The sequence below is a fragment of the Parus major genome, chromosome 11, assembly GCF_001522545.3.
Source record: "Parus major isolate Abel chromosome 11, Parus_major1.1, whole genome shotgun sequence".
Lineage (NCBI taxonomy): Eukaryota > Metazoa > Chordata > Aves > Passeriformes > Paridae > Parus > Parus major.
In genome coordinates this window covers 18660458-18674574 of record NC_031780.1, presented here as the reverse complement: position 1 = coordinate 18674574, position 14117 = coordinate 18660458, and the positions used below count along the sequence as shown (strand labels likewise).

Here is a 14117-nt window from a genome sequence, read left to right as displayed (position 1 = left end):
CGGGGCCGCGTCTCCCGCGGCGGACACGGGCCCGCTCGGCGCCGAGCCGGGGACAGGCCCCCGCGGGCGCGCCGGGCTCGGCCGAGCCGTGGGGAGCTGGAGCTGTGTCCGACCGGCGGGACCGTGAGGGCTCTACCGGCACACGGGCAATAGATACACAATAAATAAACAGATATATGTAGGGGCAGATATATATATATATATATATATGTGGATATACATACTCCTAAATAACATATATATATATATATATATATAAAGGAGGATAGAGATACATAGATGTATATATCTACGTAGGTACTTATGCATGTTTTTATATGATATATAGGTTATTTGTACAATGCTTGTTCGATAAGTATATAATGTAAAATATGTAAATATGTATCTTTTATATATTTATGTTATGTATATCTGTCTGTATCTCTCTGTATATATATGAATATATGAAGCGGGGTGTGACAAAAAGATGGGCTCGGGCTCTGCTGCAGGCCCAGCAATGGCAGCAGAACCACGGGCAGGGGCTGAGCCCAGGCCCTGCCCTGCACAGGAGGCAGAACTTGTGCCCTGGGCAGTGCCCAGCCCCGAGCAGATTGTGCAGAGAGGCTGTGCAGTCTCCTCCCTGGGGATATTGCAGAGCCACATGGACACACTGCTGTGCCCTGGGCTCTGGGATGGCCCTGCTGGAGCAGGGAGGTGGCACCAGAGGAGCCCCTCTAGCCTCACCCATCCTGAGATTCTGTGAAAAGGCAGAAAAGATCCAAGTTAGCAGGGAAGGGTAACCCCTAAGGCCAGAGTCAGGGGTGTCTGTGTGCAGTGTGACTGTGTATGTGAGTGAAGGGCTCAGCAGTGGTGATACCGCTGTGCTGTCCCCTCCTGTGCTGTCCCCTCCATAGCTTTGTGCAGCTCAGGAGTGCAGAGTCCTGGGCTCCTCAGTGCAGGAAAGACAAGGAGCAATTGGAGAGCCTCCTGTGGAGGGCACAGAGAAGACTGGGTGGTCTGGAGCATCTCTGGTGAGGAGAGACTTGGGGCTGGACCTGCTTAGCCCAGAGAAGACTGAGAGGGGATCTCATCAATGCATAGAAATACCTCAAAAGTGGCTGTCACAGGGTGGTGCCAGACTCTTCTGGGTGGTGCCCAGCAGCAGGATGAGGAGCTATGGCCATAAACTAAAACACAAAAAGTTTCATCTCAACATGAAGAAGAACTTGTTTTCCTGGAGGTGGCAGAGCCCTGGAGCAGATGCCCAGGGAGGCTGTGGAGTCTCCCTCTCTGGGATATTCCAAACCTACCTGGACATGCTCCTGTGTCACCTGCTCCCAGTGACCCTGCCTGGGCAGGGCTTGGACTGGGTGACCTCCAGAGGTCCCTCCCAACCCCAAAAATTCTGTGAGTTTCCACCCCAGTGAAATCAGCAGAATGTGTGAGCTGGGATTGTCCCAGCCTGATTTTAGCTTTAGTGCTGTTTTCTAGGGGTCTGTAGTACCAGACTCAGCAAGACTGAAGTCTGTCTCCTGTATGGTTCAGTGTCTTGTATGGGAAATTTTAAAAATAATAATAATTATATATATGTATATATATATATAATTATTTATAATAAAAGTTAAAAAAGAAAGAGTGTTGTGGCATTAGGACAAAATTTGGGCAAGGGCCTTTTTAACCCATGCTGATCTTTAAAAAGTTAAAGTATGTTCCAAGAGAAGGTGTGCACATGCATATGGTGTAAAGATGGAGAAAATGAAATGTCAGGGAAACTGGGTTGCTCTTTGGAAAGTCTCAGAGTTTTCACAATAAGTTCCCTTCAGGATACTGATTTTGGTTAGTGCTATTTAGATTGGCAGTAGTGAATGGACAGTAGCACGCCAGCCCTCCATTTGTCTTTTTTTTTATTATTATTTGTTTATACTGGCTTTGCAATCTGAAGTTAAATAACTTGATTGTGTTTTGGTTTCCCTCCCAATACAGACTGTGGGGTGACCATGGCCAAGAAGCACTGGAATCTGCCCATGTTTGCGTGATAAATGCAACAGCAACAGGAACTGAAATCCTCAAAAACTTGGTGCTGCCAGGTCAGTAGACATTTCTTCTGTCTCTTCTTTGTGATGTATCTGATAACTTGATGATGCCAAGTTATTCATAGGAGGTTTTTTCCCCCCCCAAAGGTATTGGTTCATTTACAATTGTCGATGGGAATCGAGTCTCTGGAGAAGATGTTGGCAATAAGTAGGTGTTCTACTAATTTAAATTTCAAATTGTCAAGTGACAACATTTCATAGGTAGTTCCATCTCTTTGTTCATCATATTTGCTAAGAGGTACTGTAAAATTCTTTTAAAAGCCTCTCTGTGTTTCTCCAAGTCTTCTGTGGGTTTGGAGGTTGGTAACAGTGTGTATGTGGTCAGTTTCATATTAGATGGTAAATTATTTTACTTACTGGGTATGGACCTTACAGGTCTGTTTGCTTCACACATCAAGTTTATAAGGACAATGCTCTACTCAACATAAAAATATTGAAAATTAACTTGCTTGATGCTATGCCACTGCTTGTGTTTCACTGTAGTTCAGTGTATTTTCCCTAATTTTGGTGATGCAAATGACTTAATTTTCATCAGTCATTGTGCAACTGTAACTGCTAGACATTTATTAGCTTTTGTAGCTTTGAATGGCTCTGTGCAGTGGGGAAAAGGGTAAGAAACAGTTTGCAAATCCTGTAAAAATGATTTGCCTAATTCTTGATCAAGGTCTGGTATGGTGCTTGTAGAGATACCTGCAGAGGTTATGTGAGGGGGAAGGATATTCCATTAGGTGAGGAAATCAGTGCTAGTGAGTCTTTGATTAGCCTGGTGAGAAAGAAGCTGCAGCATGATCCTGTCTTCTAGAGAACTTTTGCATGTCTTATATTTATGGCTTGGGCACTGAAAAGCATTATTAAGAAACTGTTTCTGAGGAAAATACAACAGTGGTAGGAAAAAGCATATTTAAGGGTTTGTTGTCTATGAGAGTCAGCAACATATTCTGCAGAACAAAATGTAACTTCAGTGCTGTTTTTTTCTTCAGAATAAAAGTTCACATGTAATTTTGTCTCCTTTTCAGTTTCTTTCTACAAAAAAGCCATATTGGTCAGGTAAGGAGATAATAAATGTCAGTTTACATGTATTGAAAGCATGGAAATGTTGAATATTTAAACATGTATTATGAATAATGCCAAAAGCATATGTGTATAGGTTAAAATCTGTTAATTCTTTAACAGAAATCCCCATGTTTAATTTTTAGTTGCACATGAGTGAGAAGATAAACTGTGGCGAGATTGAATAGAAAAAAATGAAGAGCTTGTGGTTGAAATCTATGGAAGGATAAGGTAGAAGACCATTGTGGTTGAAGGAATAAAGCTAAGAGTAGAGAGGTGAATGGGAAAGAAAAATCACAGAAACAGAGAGTATGAGAGGCATAGATAACTCCTGGAAATTCTGTAATGAAACTGGAAAGTAGGAAATAACTGTCCTACAATTTGGCTTTTTAAAATGGTATTAGAGAAAATGCTCTCCAGCTAAGTGTGTGCTATTATGGGATGCATTTTTGCTTCAGGTGAGCATGGCTTCATGGAGTGAGGAGCCCTAGCTTATAATGAGCTTTGTTGTGGGGTGATTTTTGGGGTTGTTTTGTTGTTGTTGCTTGGTTTGGCATTGTTAGCATGTGGCATTAAGTAGTGCTGATACACTGTTTAAAATACATCTCATTTTGATTACTCTGAAACAGAATCGTGCCCAGAGTGCCATGGAGCTCTTACAGGAATTGAATAGTGATGTTTCTGGAAACTTTGTTGAAGAGGTTTGTCTTCCTAAATTAGTACTCTGTGTGTGTTGTACAGTGTGATAAAAACGTGAAATAACAGCTCTGTGTTGCTTTGTGATGTTGCATTTTAAATAGATTAAAGATAAAACAGCATTTGAGGAGGATGATCTTAAATCATTTGTGTGTATTTCAAACACTGTTTTTGTAACTTCATCTTAATTTTATAATTATTTCACTTAACACTTTATATTCAGCAGACTTGCTCTGTACTCAGAAATTTTCAGTGTTCACTGACATACGTTGTTTCTCCCTATTTAGAATCCAGAAAAGCTTTTAGACAATGACCCTTCCTTTTTTAATCAGTTTAACTTAGTGGTTGCAACACAGCTACCAGAGAGGTAAGAGTTACCTATGGGTGAATTACCCATTTTCATTCAGTTTTAAAAGCAGGTTTTTATAAACATATATATATGTGTGTGTGTGTGTGTGCACATTTATGCACAGGTACTTCCTTGCAGAAAAACTTAAGCAGAACAGAATTCTGTGATTGTGAAGGAAAATTACAGCCAGGGATGGCATTTTCTAGAAATCTTTTTGTATCTCTGTTGGGAACTGCCTCTGCTGGAAGTTAGAACTCTGCAACATATGGATCTCATTCCTTATTTTTCTCTCTCACAACTTACTGAAGCTTTTTATTTGATACTTGGAGCATTTGGGAGGGTGGAATGAGACATAAGTAAGATAATGAACGAATATTTTTCCAACTCACTGTAAATTCCTGTATGAAATTAGTCACCTTATGTGCTTAGATCATGATGATATTAGAGAAGTTTTCTGAGAGAGATCTTTCACAGTTAACTGATGCAGGAGTTAACTTTATAGTTAACTCTTGTCTTCTGTAGATGTGAAAAGCATGTTTTTCCTTACAGTACATTGCTGCGCCTGGCTGAAGTTCTCTGGAATTCCAACATTCCTCTGCTGGTCTGCAGGACTTATGGACTGGTTGGTTACATGAGAGTCATGATTAAAGAACATACAGGTTAGAGGGTTTGCTGAGATAACTCTGGAAGGTTTAAAGCTTCAATAATTTATGTCACTTTGGGGTTTTTTGTTTGTCTTTTTTCATCTTGTGATATATTTAGTATTTGTTAAGTGTTAGGTAGTTTGCATTCTTTGAGAAATGCATGGGGATTATGGACTGCAACAAATAATAAAATGGGATTATCCTGACATTATGGGTGACTTACACAGAGCACTTACTTTGAGAGTCAAGCAGTAAAAGGAGCAGGTGATCCTGTATTTGTGTAGCTGTTTTGAAGGCCAGACATAAAGCTAGGAAATGTATTGTGTTATTTTTTCACAGTTGTTGAATCTCACCCTGACAATATGTTAGAAGATCTAAGACTGGACAAACCATTTCCAGAACTGACAGAACATGTTCAGGATTATGACTTGGAGCATATGGACAAAAAGGTTGGTGTGTGGTTTGCACTGTGTTCCCCAGCACAGATGCAGACACAGCACAGGGATTCTGTGGAAATGGCTCTTGGCAGATGACTCTGGTGCGAAGTCTCATCTGAACAGAACCAAGTCTAGAATCAGTCACAAGGAACTATTTTTGCCTCTGCCCCAAATGTTTCAGTCTGTTTAAATCTTAAGCAGGTGGAGGTCTTGGGAAGCAAGGAGTATTCTTGGACAACTTGATCTTTTGTTAAATTGGATGCCCCTCACACCCTATTCTGGAATTTGTTTTTTAATTTTCATGGTTATCTACTGCTGCAGAGCTTTGCACTTTGGGTGTCTGTCCATAGCATAAGTTCCACTCCAGAAAAATATTGGAGAACTTGGCTCATCCTTTTTAAATAAAGTAATAATAATTTGATCATTTCTTTTATAGTAGTTAAAGAACATTATAGCTGAATAAAAATCTGGAACATGTCCTGTGTCTTTAGAATAGTGGAAGGGATATTTGGAGTTTACATTGAAAGCAGGTTTTTAATTTGTTTCCTATTTTTTGTCTTTTCTCAACCTCACAAAGATTTCTCCACTGTTCAATTACAGGACCACAGCCACACTCCATGGATTGTGATTGTAGCCAAGTATCTCACAAAATGGTTCAATGAGGTATGTTGCAAAACTCTATTACCGCTATTATTGATCTGTCTTTTCTGGAGCAGTTCATTATTTTGATTTTATGTAACATAAAAAAAACAAACAAGGTGGAATCATAAAAAAAAGATTACTGATTGAAATACAAGTGAATGTGTAAGCAATGAGAAACTCCTGGAGTTCAGCAGTCTGAACGCACTGAGCTTAGTAGTAGGTATCTTAAAGACAAAAATCTCTTTGTGTTTTTTAAATTTAGAAAAGTGAGCAGTTGCCTAAGAGTTACAAAGAGAAAGAAGCCTTCAAAGAACTGATTCGGCAAGGTAATCCATGTCCCAGGGGTCCCTTATTCCTACTGGCAGAAATAGATACAAGGTGATATCTGAAAAGTAATCCCAAGTTCTCTCAGGTCTAATTTACAAAAGATCTGCTGCTATATACTGGATGATTCTTCTGCTAAATGATTGTTTTGTACAGGCGGATCTTAAGATGCCAGACTCGCTTATAAATGTTGTCAATGTTTTGTCCTAAGATCCAGAGTGTGTTTTGTTTTGGGTGGGGGCAAAGGCCTTAAGAGAAAATCCTGTTAAAAATGTGATAAAGAGGAAAGCAAGTGGCTTTTGACACTGGAATTGTTATTGTGCAAGTATTTGGTGTATCCATTGACCCGTGAGACACTTGGTAATCAGTCATTCACCTCTGCATGGCCAGGTTCTGTAGCACTGACTGCACTGTAACCAGTGTGTGAATGACTTCATTTGTGCAGGGGTTTCAGTCCAATACCTTTTCAGGCTGTTAAAATTCATGTGGCATTTTAAAGATCTGTATCTTAAATGATGGTAGAAAAACACCATTGACTGAATTTTTGGTATTTTCTTGCTTGAAAGTAGCCTGCTTGCAAATTTGGAGTGGTCCTTATCCCCAGGCTGTGACAGGGAGCAGATCTGATCCATAGTAATTACCTTTGGTTATGTCAGATTTCCAGTGAAGGTCCTTTCTTGGGCTGGCTTGCTCTGTGGATGCCAAATTCTTATTGCCAAATTTCATCAAAAAAACCCCAGCAAAACATGACTGGCATGGGAAGGGGAGTTGAATTGTTAACTTAGTGCTTGTGAAACTTCATTATCCCCTTCTTACACAAGTAAACTGGTGCTTTTGTGCTCAGTAACTTCTATTTAATATCACAGGAAAATTAATCATATGCAGAATTTAGATGAGGTTAGCTTTATAAACTACATCTGATCTTTTTTCTTGTGATTTATTTTTCATTTTTTGCTGTCAGCTGCTACGCCTCAAATACATCCAAAGCCAGTCTGCTCTGTTGGCAAGACATAAATGCTGAGATGTAATTCAAACAGTTGTGTGGTTTTTTTTCAATAAGGTATCTTAAAGAATGAAAATGGGACCCCAGAAGATGAGGAAAACTTTGAAGAAGCTATAAAAAATGTGAACACAGCACTAAATCGTACAGAGGTAAAATAAACATTTCTGTGATAAAATTGAAGCAATTTCAACTATCTCATTTTCTCAGAATGTATTATTCAGTTTTAGGACAGATATTCCATTTGTAACATTTGTATTTAGCTAAAACAGGATTAGTACTGAATGTTAGAACTGAAATTGTGTAGTTAAATAGACCAAGACTAGCTGGCAGTGTAGCTTATGGAAATTCTCTTACTGCTTTGCTCTTGCAAGATCTGTATTTCCCTCCTGCAGACTTGAATTCAAATCTAGAATGAGTCAGCAACCAGAATGCATCAGTGAGTTCTTGTCTGACTTCTACAGTTCAGTCTGTAAAAAACTCTGTCAAGTGCTGGGTACAATTGCAAGGATTTAGCAGTGAGAGGTGTGGCTGATGCTGATTTAAATACACTGCTGGGAGAGAGACAGAGAGCACTTACTGAAATTGTGCTGTGTTGAAGCCAGGGGCTGTAGTTGTTACTCTCTGTAGAAATGAAGGGCTGCATGGGACTCCTGATACAATAAATTGACTTCTTTCCTCTTGAAGAAACTTATTACAAAATTCCCTTCATAAACTGGTCAAGCTTAAAAGCCTTTGAAGTGATATTTTCATTGTTTCTTAAATAATTCTGACCTAGTAATTTGTGGTTGAATTGAAAATTGAGCTCTGATTTCTTTAGTTTTTCATCTGGGATAAACTAAGGGCTACATGGGGCAAAAGCACATTCTGTGGTTCTTCCTAGATTATGTTCTGTTGTTTTGAACTATGCTGATCCTTGCTTGGATGGTCATGTTAAGTCTCCCAAGAAAGCAGCAGGTAAAACTTAGTGCTGTCATCCAAGCCACTACAAGACATGGCCCAGGATATTAATATTTATTTCAGTTTATGAGCCAGGTTTATTTGACCTGCAGCAGTTCAGGATTTTGATTGAAACACAGACTTTTGTAGCCCCATTCCCCTTCCCTGGCCTTTTGGCTGCTCTGCCCCACCAGGCAGGTTGGGCAGTTGGGATGGCTGCTGCTGCAGTTTTTCAAATCTTCTCTGTCAAAGATGGAAGTCAGGTGAGATTTTGTCTGGGACATTGATCTTGCTCAGAAGCATTGCCTTGCTCATGGGCAGGGCTGCTCTTTGAAATGTGTCTGAGCAGCACTGACTGTGTAGGATTCAGAGGAGATTTGCCATGAAACTCTAAAGTCACTTAAGAGTTGGCTCACCTGTGTAGTGAGTGTTGAGATAATTAAATCAAAAGTCAAGAAATTACAAAGCAAATTTATTTATTTTCATAGATTCCAAGAGGCATTGAAGAGCTTTTTAATGATGATTGCTGCCTAAAACTCACGGAGCAGGTATGGGTAAGGGTAAGACTTAAATGTAGGAAAAGCATTGTAAATAGAATCTGTGTACATGACTGTCTCTTGTGCATTTGTAGTCATCTTCCTTCTGGATTTTGGTTCGAGCTTTAAAGGAATTTGTGGCAAATGAAGGGCAAGGAAGCTTGCCTGTCCGGGGCACCATTCCTGATATGATGGCAGACTCCAGTAAATTCATCAAATTGCAAAATGTGTAAGTAGACAACTCCTTGAGGGAGCTCACTTCCATTGATGTGCCTTGTATTTTGTCTTTATAATGTGAAACAAAACCAAAAACAAACAAACAAAAAATAATAAAAAAATAGCCTTCAATGTGGAGTTGATGGCTTTCTGCTGTAATTATTTTCTTTTTTTCATTACTACCAGATACCGTGAAAAAGCAAAGAAGGATATTGCTGCTGTGGGAAACCATGCTGCTAAATTGTTACAGTCCCTGGGCAAGGTAAGAGCAAACCTATGGCCATTCTTCTGATGGAATGAAGTATCTCTGAAGTATCTGCCTTATTTATCAATTTGGTTTGATCATATAAAAGAAAAATGCATACAGGGTTATACTGTTTACAATTTAAGATGGGTTTTTTTGGTACATTAGTAACTATGTATTTCACAGTAAATATATTTATATATATGTGAAAGCAGGAATTCTCTGGCCATTGTGTGTACTGGAATGAGTATATTCTCTCTTTCAGGCACCTGAGTCTATTTCAGAGAGAGAATTGAAATTGTTCTGTGAGTATGCTTGGATTCTCTTCTGGGTTTATGCAAATGATCAAATAATCAAAAACTTTTCAATGATCATGGAGTTATTAAGGAGTAAATCAATATTTGAATTTTTCAAGTAAAGTACTAAGTGGTTTCTTATAATACTTCTTGAAAATACTTCTTATTTTCAGAAGTAGCAGATGTTCAGCATCTCTCAGGCGGTTTTAAAATGTTGTATTTTTTCACTCCAGACAACAGGGGGCAGCTGCCCTCTGCTTTCTGTGATGAGTACCTGAGCACTCTTGCCCATGCTGGGTACTGGTTGCAGAGTGTGGCTCTGCAGGCCTGAGGCAGTCTGGAAAGCTGTCACCCATTTGATGGCACTTCAGGCTGTGTCTGTCCTGGATGTGTACACGTGTCCAGCAGCAGCCTGGCTGAGGCTCCTCACAGCCCCCCTGCAAGCACAGAGCCAAGAGCGTGCTGCCCTGCGTTGGTAAAGCTTTTGTGAGCTCCCAGCTGCTCCTTTTTCATAGCTGGGTTGTAGCTCCACCCTGGGCTGGTTCTTAGTAACAGCAGTGCAAAAGGACCTTTTCCAGCTCATGGCTGTGCTGTTAAAATATTAATTGAGAACATGTGAAGCAGTGTTGGATGCAGTGGAAGATGGAAATAACCATGTTGATTTGCAGCCTGGAAGAAGGAAAGGTGGTGGCTGTGACTGATGAATTGCTGTGGTGTAGCTGTTACGTCGTATTTCCCTAAACTCTCCTGCCCATAGACCTAAGCCTAGTTAAACAGGTTTTTATTACTGCAAGCTGAGAAGAAATAGGAAAGTGTTGGATGAAAACCTGTTAAGTTGTAGCCTTTCCCATGTGACAGTGCAGTGAGACAGAGCTGTGGTGAGGGAGTGGTGGCACTGATGGGCAATCTCTCCTTGTCCCCACGTCCAGGCAGCAACGCCGCCTTCCTGCGCGTGGTGCGCTGCCGCTCCCTGGCTGAGGAGCACAGCCCCAACTCCTGCAGCAAGGATGCAATAAGTAAGTACTGCTGCTTGCCACAAACCTCACTGCATTTCCAGCTTGGAATGGTTTGGTGAGGAAAAGAAAATGTAAGCTACATGTTCTGGTGCATTACGCAGTTTTATCATTTGGAATGTCACAATGTCTTTGGTGAATTTAAATAAATTCTTACTGTAAGGAACATCTCTCAACTACAGGTATGGAGTTTTTAGGTCTAGAATGTTGAATTCAATTTGATTTTGAAATTTCAAAAATTACCTTACAGGATGATGCATGTTCCAGCTTTTGTTTTCTTGTAGATTTTACTTGTAATACTCTATAAATAAAAAACTGTTTTCTTCAAACTTCTCTTTTCTGTACCTCAGTTATTTCTGACAGAGCTGAAAAGGTGCTTTAACCTGACCAAACAATAATTATCTTGACCCCTTTCAGCTTATCTCTTTAGGATGTGAACTAACAAGCTAGTTAATTAATATTGCTTTTGGTTTTTATATTAAATTTTTTTTGAGCCTGCATAAATGAGAAAAAAAGCTGGAAATACTTTTTTATTGAAGCTTGTTGAAAGTAAGCTTAAACAAGTCCTGTGAATGTTTTGGACAAAATAAATATATATTTTAAATATACATGCATCTTGTAAGACTTATCATTTCAGTGAAAGCTCCTTGAATTAGTTGGTAATGTGCAGTGGGATATAAGTAGCAGTTACTATTTACAAAGACTACTAAGCTGTGTGGTAAGGGATTAAGACCTTTTTTGTTTTATGTTTTATTATTACAGTCATTACAGACAATACTTAAAGCATGTGTTTTAAATCCTAAAATTACAGCTAAGGAATACCCATTTAAATTATAGCTGCCAGAATTGGTATGTGAGTTTCTTCACTGAATAGTTTATATTAAATACATATAATATGGTTTTGTCATAAGCTTTGGAGGCAAAGTTGTGTATTTGACAGTTGTTTGATTAAGATTCTGTCACAGGTTGTATTCATTAAGATTTCTTTCTACTGCAGATTTTACTACTTGTTTTCAGGGAATTCAAAACCTTGTTTTTTTCCATTCCATCTGCAGCAGCTAACCAGTTACCTTGCTGTTTTCAGTTTCCCATATGGATAACCCAGACAGTGAAATAGTGCTGTACTTGATGCTGAGGGCTGTCAATAGGTTTTACAAGCAGCACGGCAGATACCCAGGTATGTTAATACCAGTTACTTCACATCATCAAAAGAAATATAAAGATCCAATAGTTACTGTAGTTCAAGTTATAAACTACAAATACATTAGTTGTGGTTTTGTTTCCATAGTAATACAGCTTTAGGAATGTGAAAATTACAATGAGATTTTATTCTCTTTGGGAACTTAAGGAATTTATCTGGATTGGTATCATTAATGGGTTGTGTGGATTATGAATCATTTCAGCTATGCAGTATTTCTTCTATCATGAGAAGCATCAAAAGAACATTCAATTATTGTTGGTCTAGTGCTAATGACACATTAATTGGCTTAGAAACTTTTTAGGAAAACAAAATATTTAGGCTGCCATTCATACCCATTAGCTTTAACTGTGGTGTTACAGTTGTGTGATGAAACAGTTGATTTATTTTCCAGGTGTCTACAACTACCAGGTGGAAGATGATATTGGAAAGCTAAAATCATGCCTTAATGGTTTCCTCCAAGAATATGGGCTATCTGTTGTGGTGAAAGATGACTATGTGCACGAGTTGTAAGTGTTGTTTTTGAGGTGTGGCTCTGTTGGTAAAAGTGCTGGGCAGTTTGTGACTGTTCCTTTCCCGTGCAGTTGTCGCTATGGAGCTGCGGAGCCTCACGCGGTTGCTGCGTTCATGGGAGGTAAGGGTGACACTGGCAGGGCCACACAAACAGCAGCCTGCTGAGCCACAGCTCTGCTGCCTTCATCACTGCTCTCAGAGCAAAGGCTGCAGTCACACATGGCATTAGGGCACAGTCCTCCCCTTCATTCTCCACATGTGACCTCCTACAGGACATAGAGAGTAAGTAGGTGCAGCACCGCTTATAATCAGTAAAACAAATAAACTTCAAAAACAATCCCAGCACATCAACTCTTCAAGCTAAAAATGTGTTTAGAAATGAAATGCTGTAAAGAGGTTTAATTTTTTTTAAAGGAAAGTGATAATTATAGTAATTTTAAAAGCAGTGCAGTACACATCTTCTTTTAACATAGTACGCTTATGTTAAAGATCTATGAAATAGCCTTGGTTTCTTACCTTCATTCAACCTGCAGATATGTTTTAATGGGTGCTCAAAATTGGTACTTAACCTACCCTCTTCATTTGGCTTCATGCAGTACTGAAGATAATTATGTATTACAGATTCTGCATATGTAGGAATTTTTTTCTGATTAAGGAAAATCTGGTTTGTATCATTCTTTAGAAAAATACATAAAAGGTAATTTCTGAAGAAATTACAGAATGTTTCCTACTACAGGAAAACTCAGAGGGATCACACTGAAGTGATCCTTCAGTTTATTTTGCAGTTAAGTTTTGCAAGACTTTTTTTTTTTTTAATTCAGCTTCTCAGTTGAGAGGTCAGAACTTGGATGGGTCTGTCAGCTCACCCATTCTTACTCTGTGTGTATGTACATCAATGGAAAGTGTATGCAAAGATAACTTTTGAAGTAGCAGCTTTCTGAGCTTCTTTTATAGTGGGAAGTACTGAAAGGTGTTTTTTCTTCTTAGGACATTTATCAGGCACTTCTGAAATAATTCCAGTGTAGGAACTTGTAGATAAATAATTTTACTGTTTAAATATGACGTGCTAACTGCCTTCTGTTTTTTCTTCTCTTTTGCAGGAGCTGCTGCACAGGAAGTTATCAAAGTCATTACAGGGCAGTTTGTAATTTTTAATAACACCTTCATTTACAGTGGAATGTCACAGACTTCAGCAACTTTCCAGCTGTAGGATAACTTCTTGCATTTGATGCCTCCAGGCACTGCTGCTGCTGTATTTACAGTTCCATAAATACTGTGGTGTTCTGCCACTGACTGGACTGTTCTGTTCTGTATTACCTGTTAATTAAAGCTCCTTTATTTGTAATTACCTTCTTTTTGTTATTGATTTTGTTTCCTAAGGACAAACAAAATCATACTATATTCTGAAAATTTTTAAAATCTAGAGTTTTCTGACTCAGCTCTGAAAGAAAAAGGCAGTAGCTGTTTTTGGCAGGGTAAGTTGCATTTACAAATTGGCTCACCTCATTGGCAGCAGAACTCCCTTGTTTCTTATATAAGCTGCTCATTGGCTTGAGTGGGGAGAAGGTGCAAAAGGGTGAGAGAGGCTGATGGAGCTCTGATGGTCTGAGGATCCAATGGTGCAAAGATCTGGAAGGTGAAATACCTTTTCTTGAGTTCAGGGTCATTAGGGAAAGGGAGTGTGTGCCTGAAAGCTTGGTTCTGTCAGCCACATTCACCTAGTATATACACCTGCAGAGTATGCAAACTGAGCTGCATTGAAATGTGTCCTCCAGGGTTCAGTTTTAGGCTGGTCCTGGTTACCATCTTTACTGATCATCTGGATGTGGGGATTGAGAGCACCCTCAGTAAATCTGCAGAGGCCCAGTTGGGTGGGAGTGTGGATCTGCTGGAGGATGGGAAGGCTCTGCAGTGAGACTTGGACAGACTCAATCCATGGGCCAAGGAC

The 14117-nt window shown here is 39.4% G+C and overlaps 1 protein-coding gene across 2 annotated transcripts; it reads left to right on the top strand.

Annotated features, from left to right (window-relative positions):
* Positions 1–1935: 1935 nt before the first annotated feature.
* On the top strand, positions 1936–13518 carry NAE1 (NEDD8 activating enzyme E1 subunit 1). Of its 2 annotated transcripts, none has more exons than XM_015640284.2 (19): positions 1936–2066; positions 2160–2220; positions 3089–3119; positions 3752–3823; positions 4106–4185; positions 4717–4826; positions 5151–5260; positions 5849–5911; positions 6153–6216; positions 7275–7366; positions 8642–8701; positions 8785–8918; positions 9092–9167; positions 9415–9454; positions 10375–10461; positions 11543–11635; positions 12051–12165; positions 12241–12290; positions 13270–13518. In XM_015640284.2, exons 4-19 carry the CDS (start codon positions 3770–3772, stop codon positions 13377–13379), a joined length of 1338 nt encoding a protein of 445 aa, XP_015495770.1. In that variant the 5' UTR covers positions 1936–2066; positions 2160–2220; positions 3089–3119; positions 3752–3769; the 3' UTR covers positions 13380–13518. The 2 variants fall into 2 exon arrangements, with proteins under 2 accessions (XP_015495770.1, XP_015495769.1); XM_015640283.2 differs by lacking the exon at positions 1936–2066 and adding an exon at positions 3269–3353 and having other exon boundaries at positions 2158–2220.
* The last annotated feature ends 599 nt before the right edge of the window (positions 13519–14117 follow it).

Bases quoted from the DNA above. Each gene is read 5' to 3' on its own strand.
- NAE1 (XM_015640284.2), top strand. From the start codon at position 3,770: ATGGAGCTCTTACAGGAATTGAATAGTGATGTTTCTGGAAACTTTGTT. The intron at 3,824-4,105 runs GTTTGTCTTCCT...CTCCCTATTTAG, and splicing joins CTGGAAACTTTGTTGAAGAG to AATCCAGAAAAGCTTTTAGA. The intron at 11,636-12,050 runs GTATGTTAATAC...TTTATTTTCCAG, and splicing joins GCAGCACGGCAGATACCCAG to GTGTCTACAACTACCAGGTG.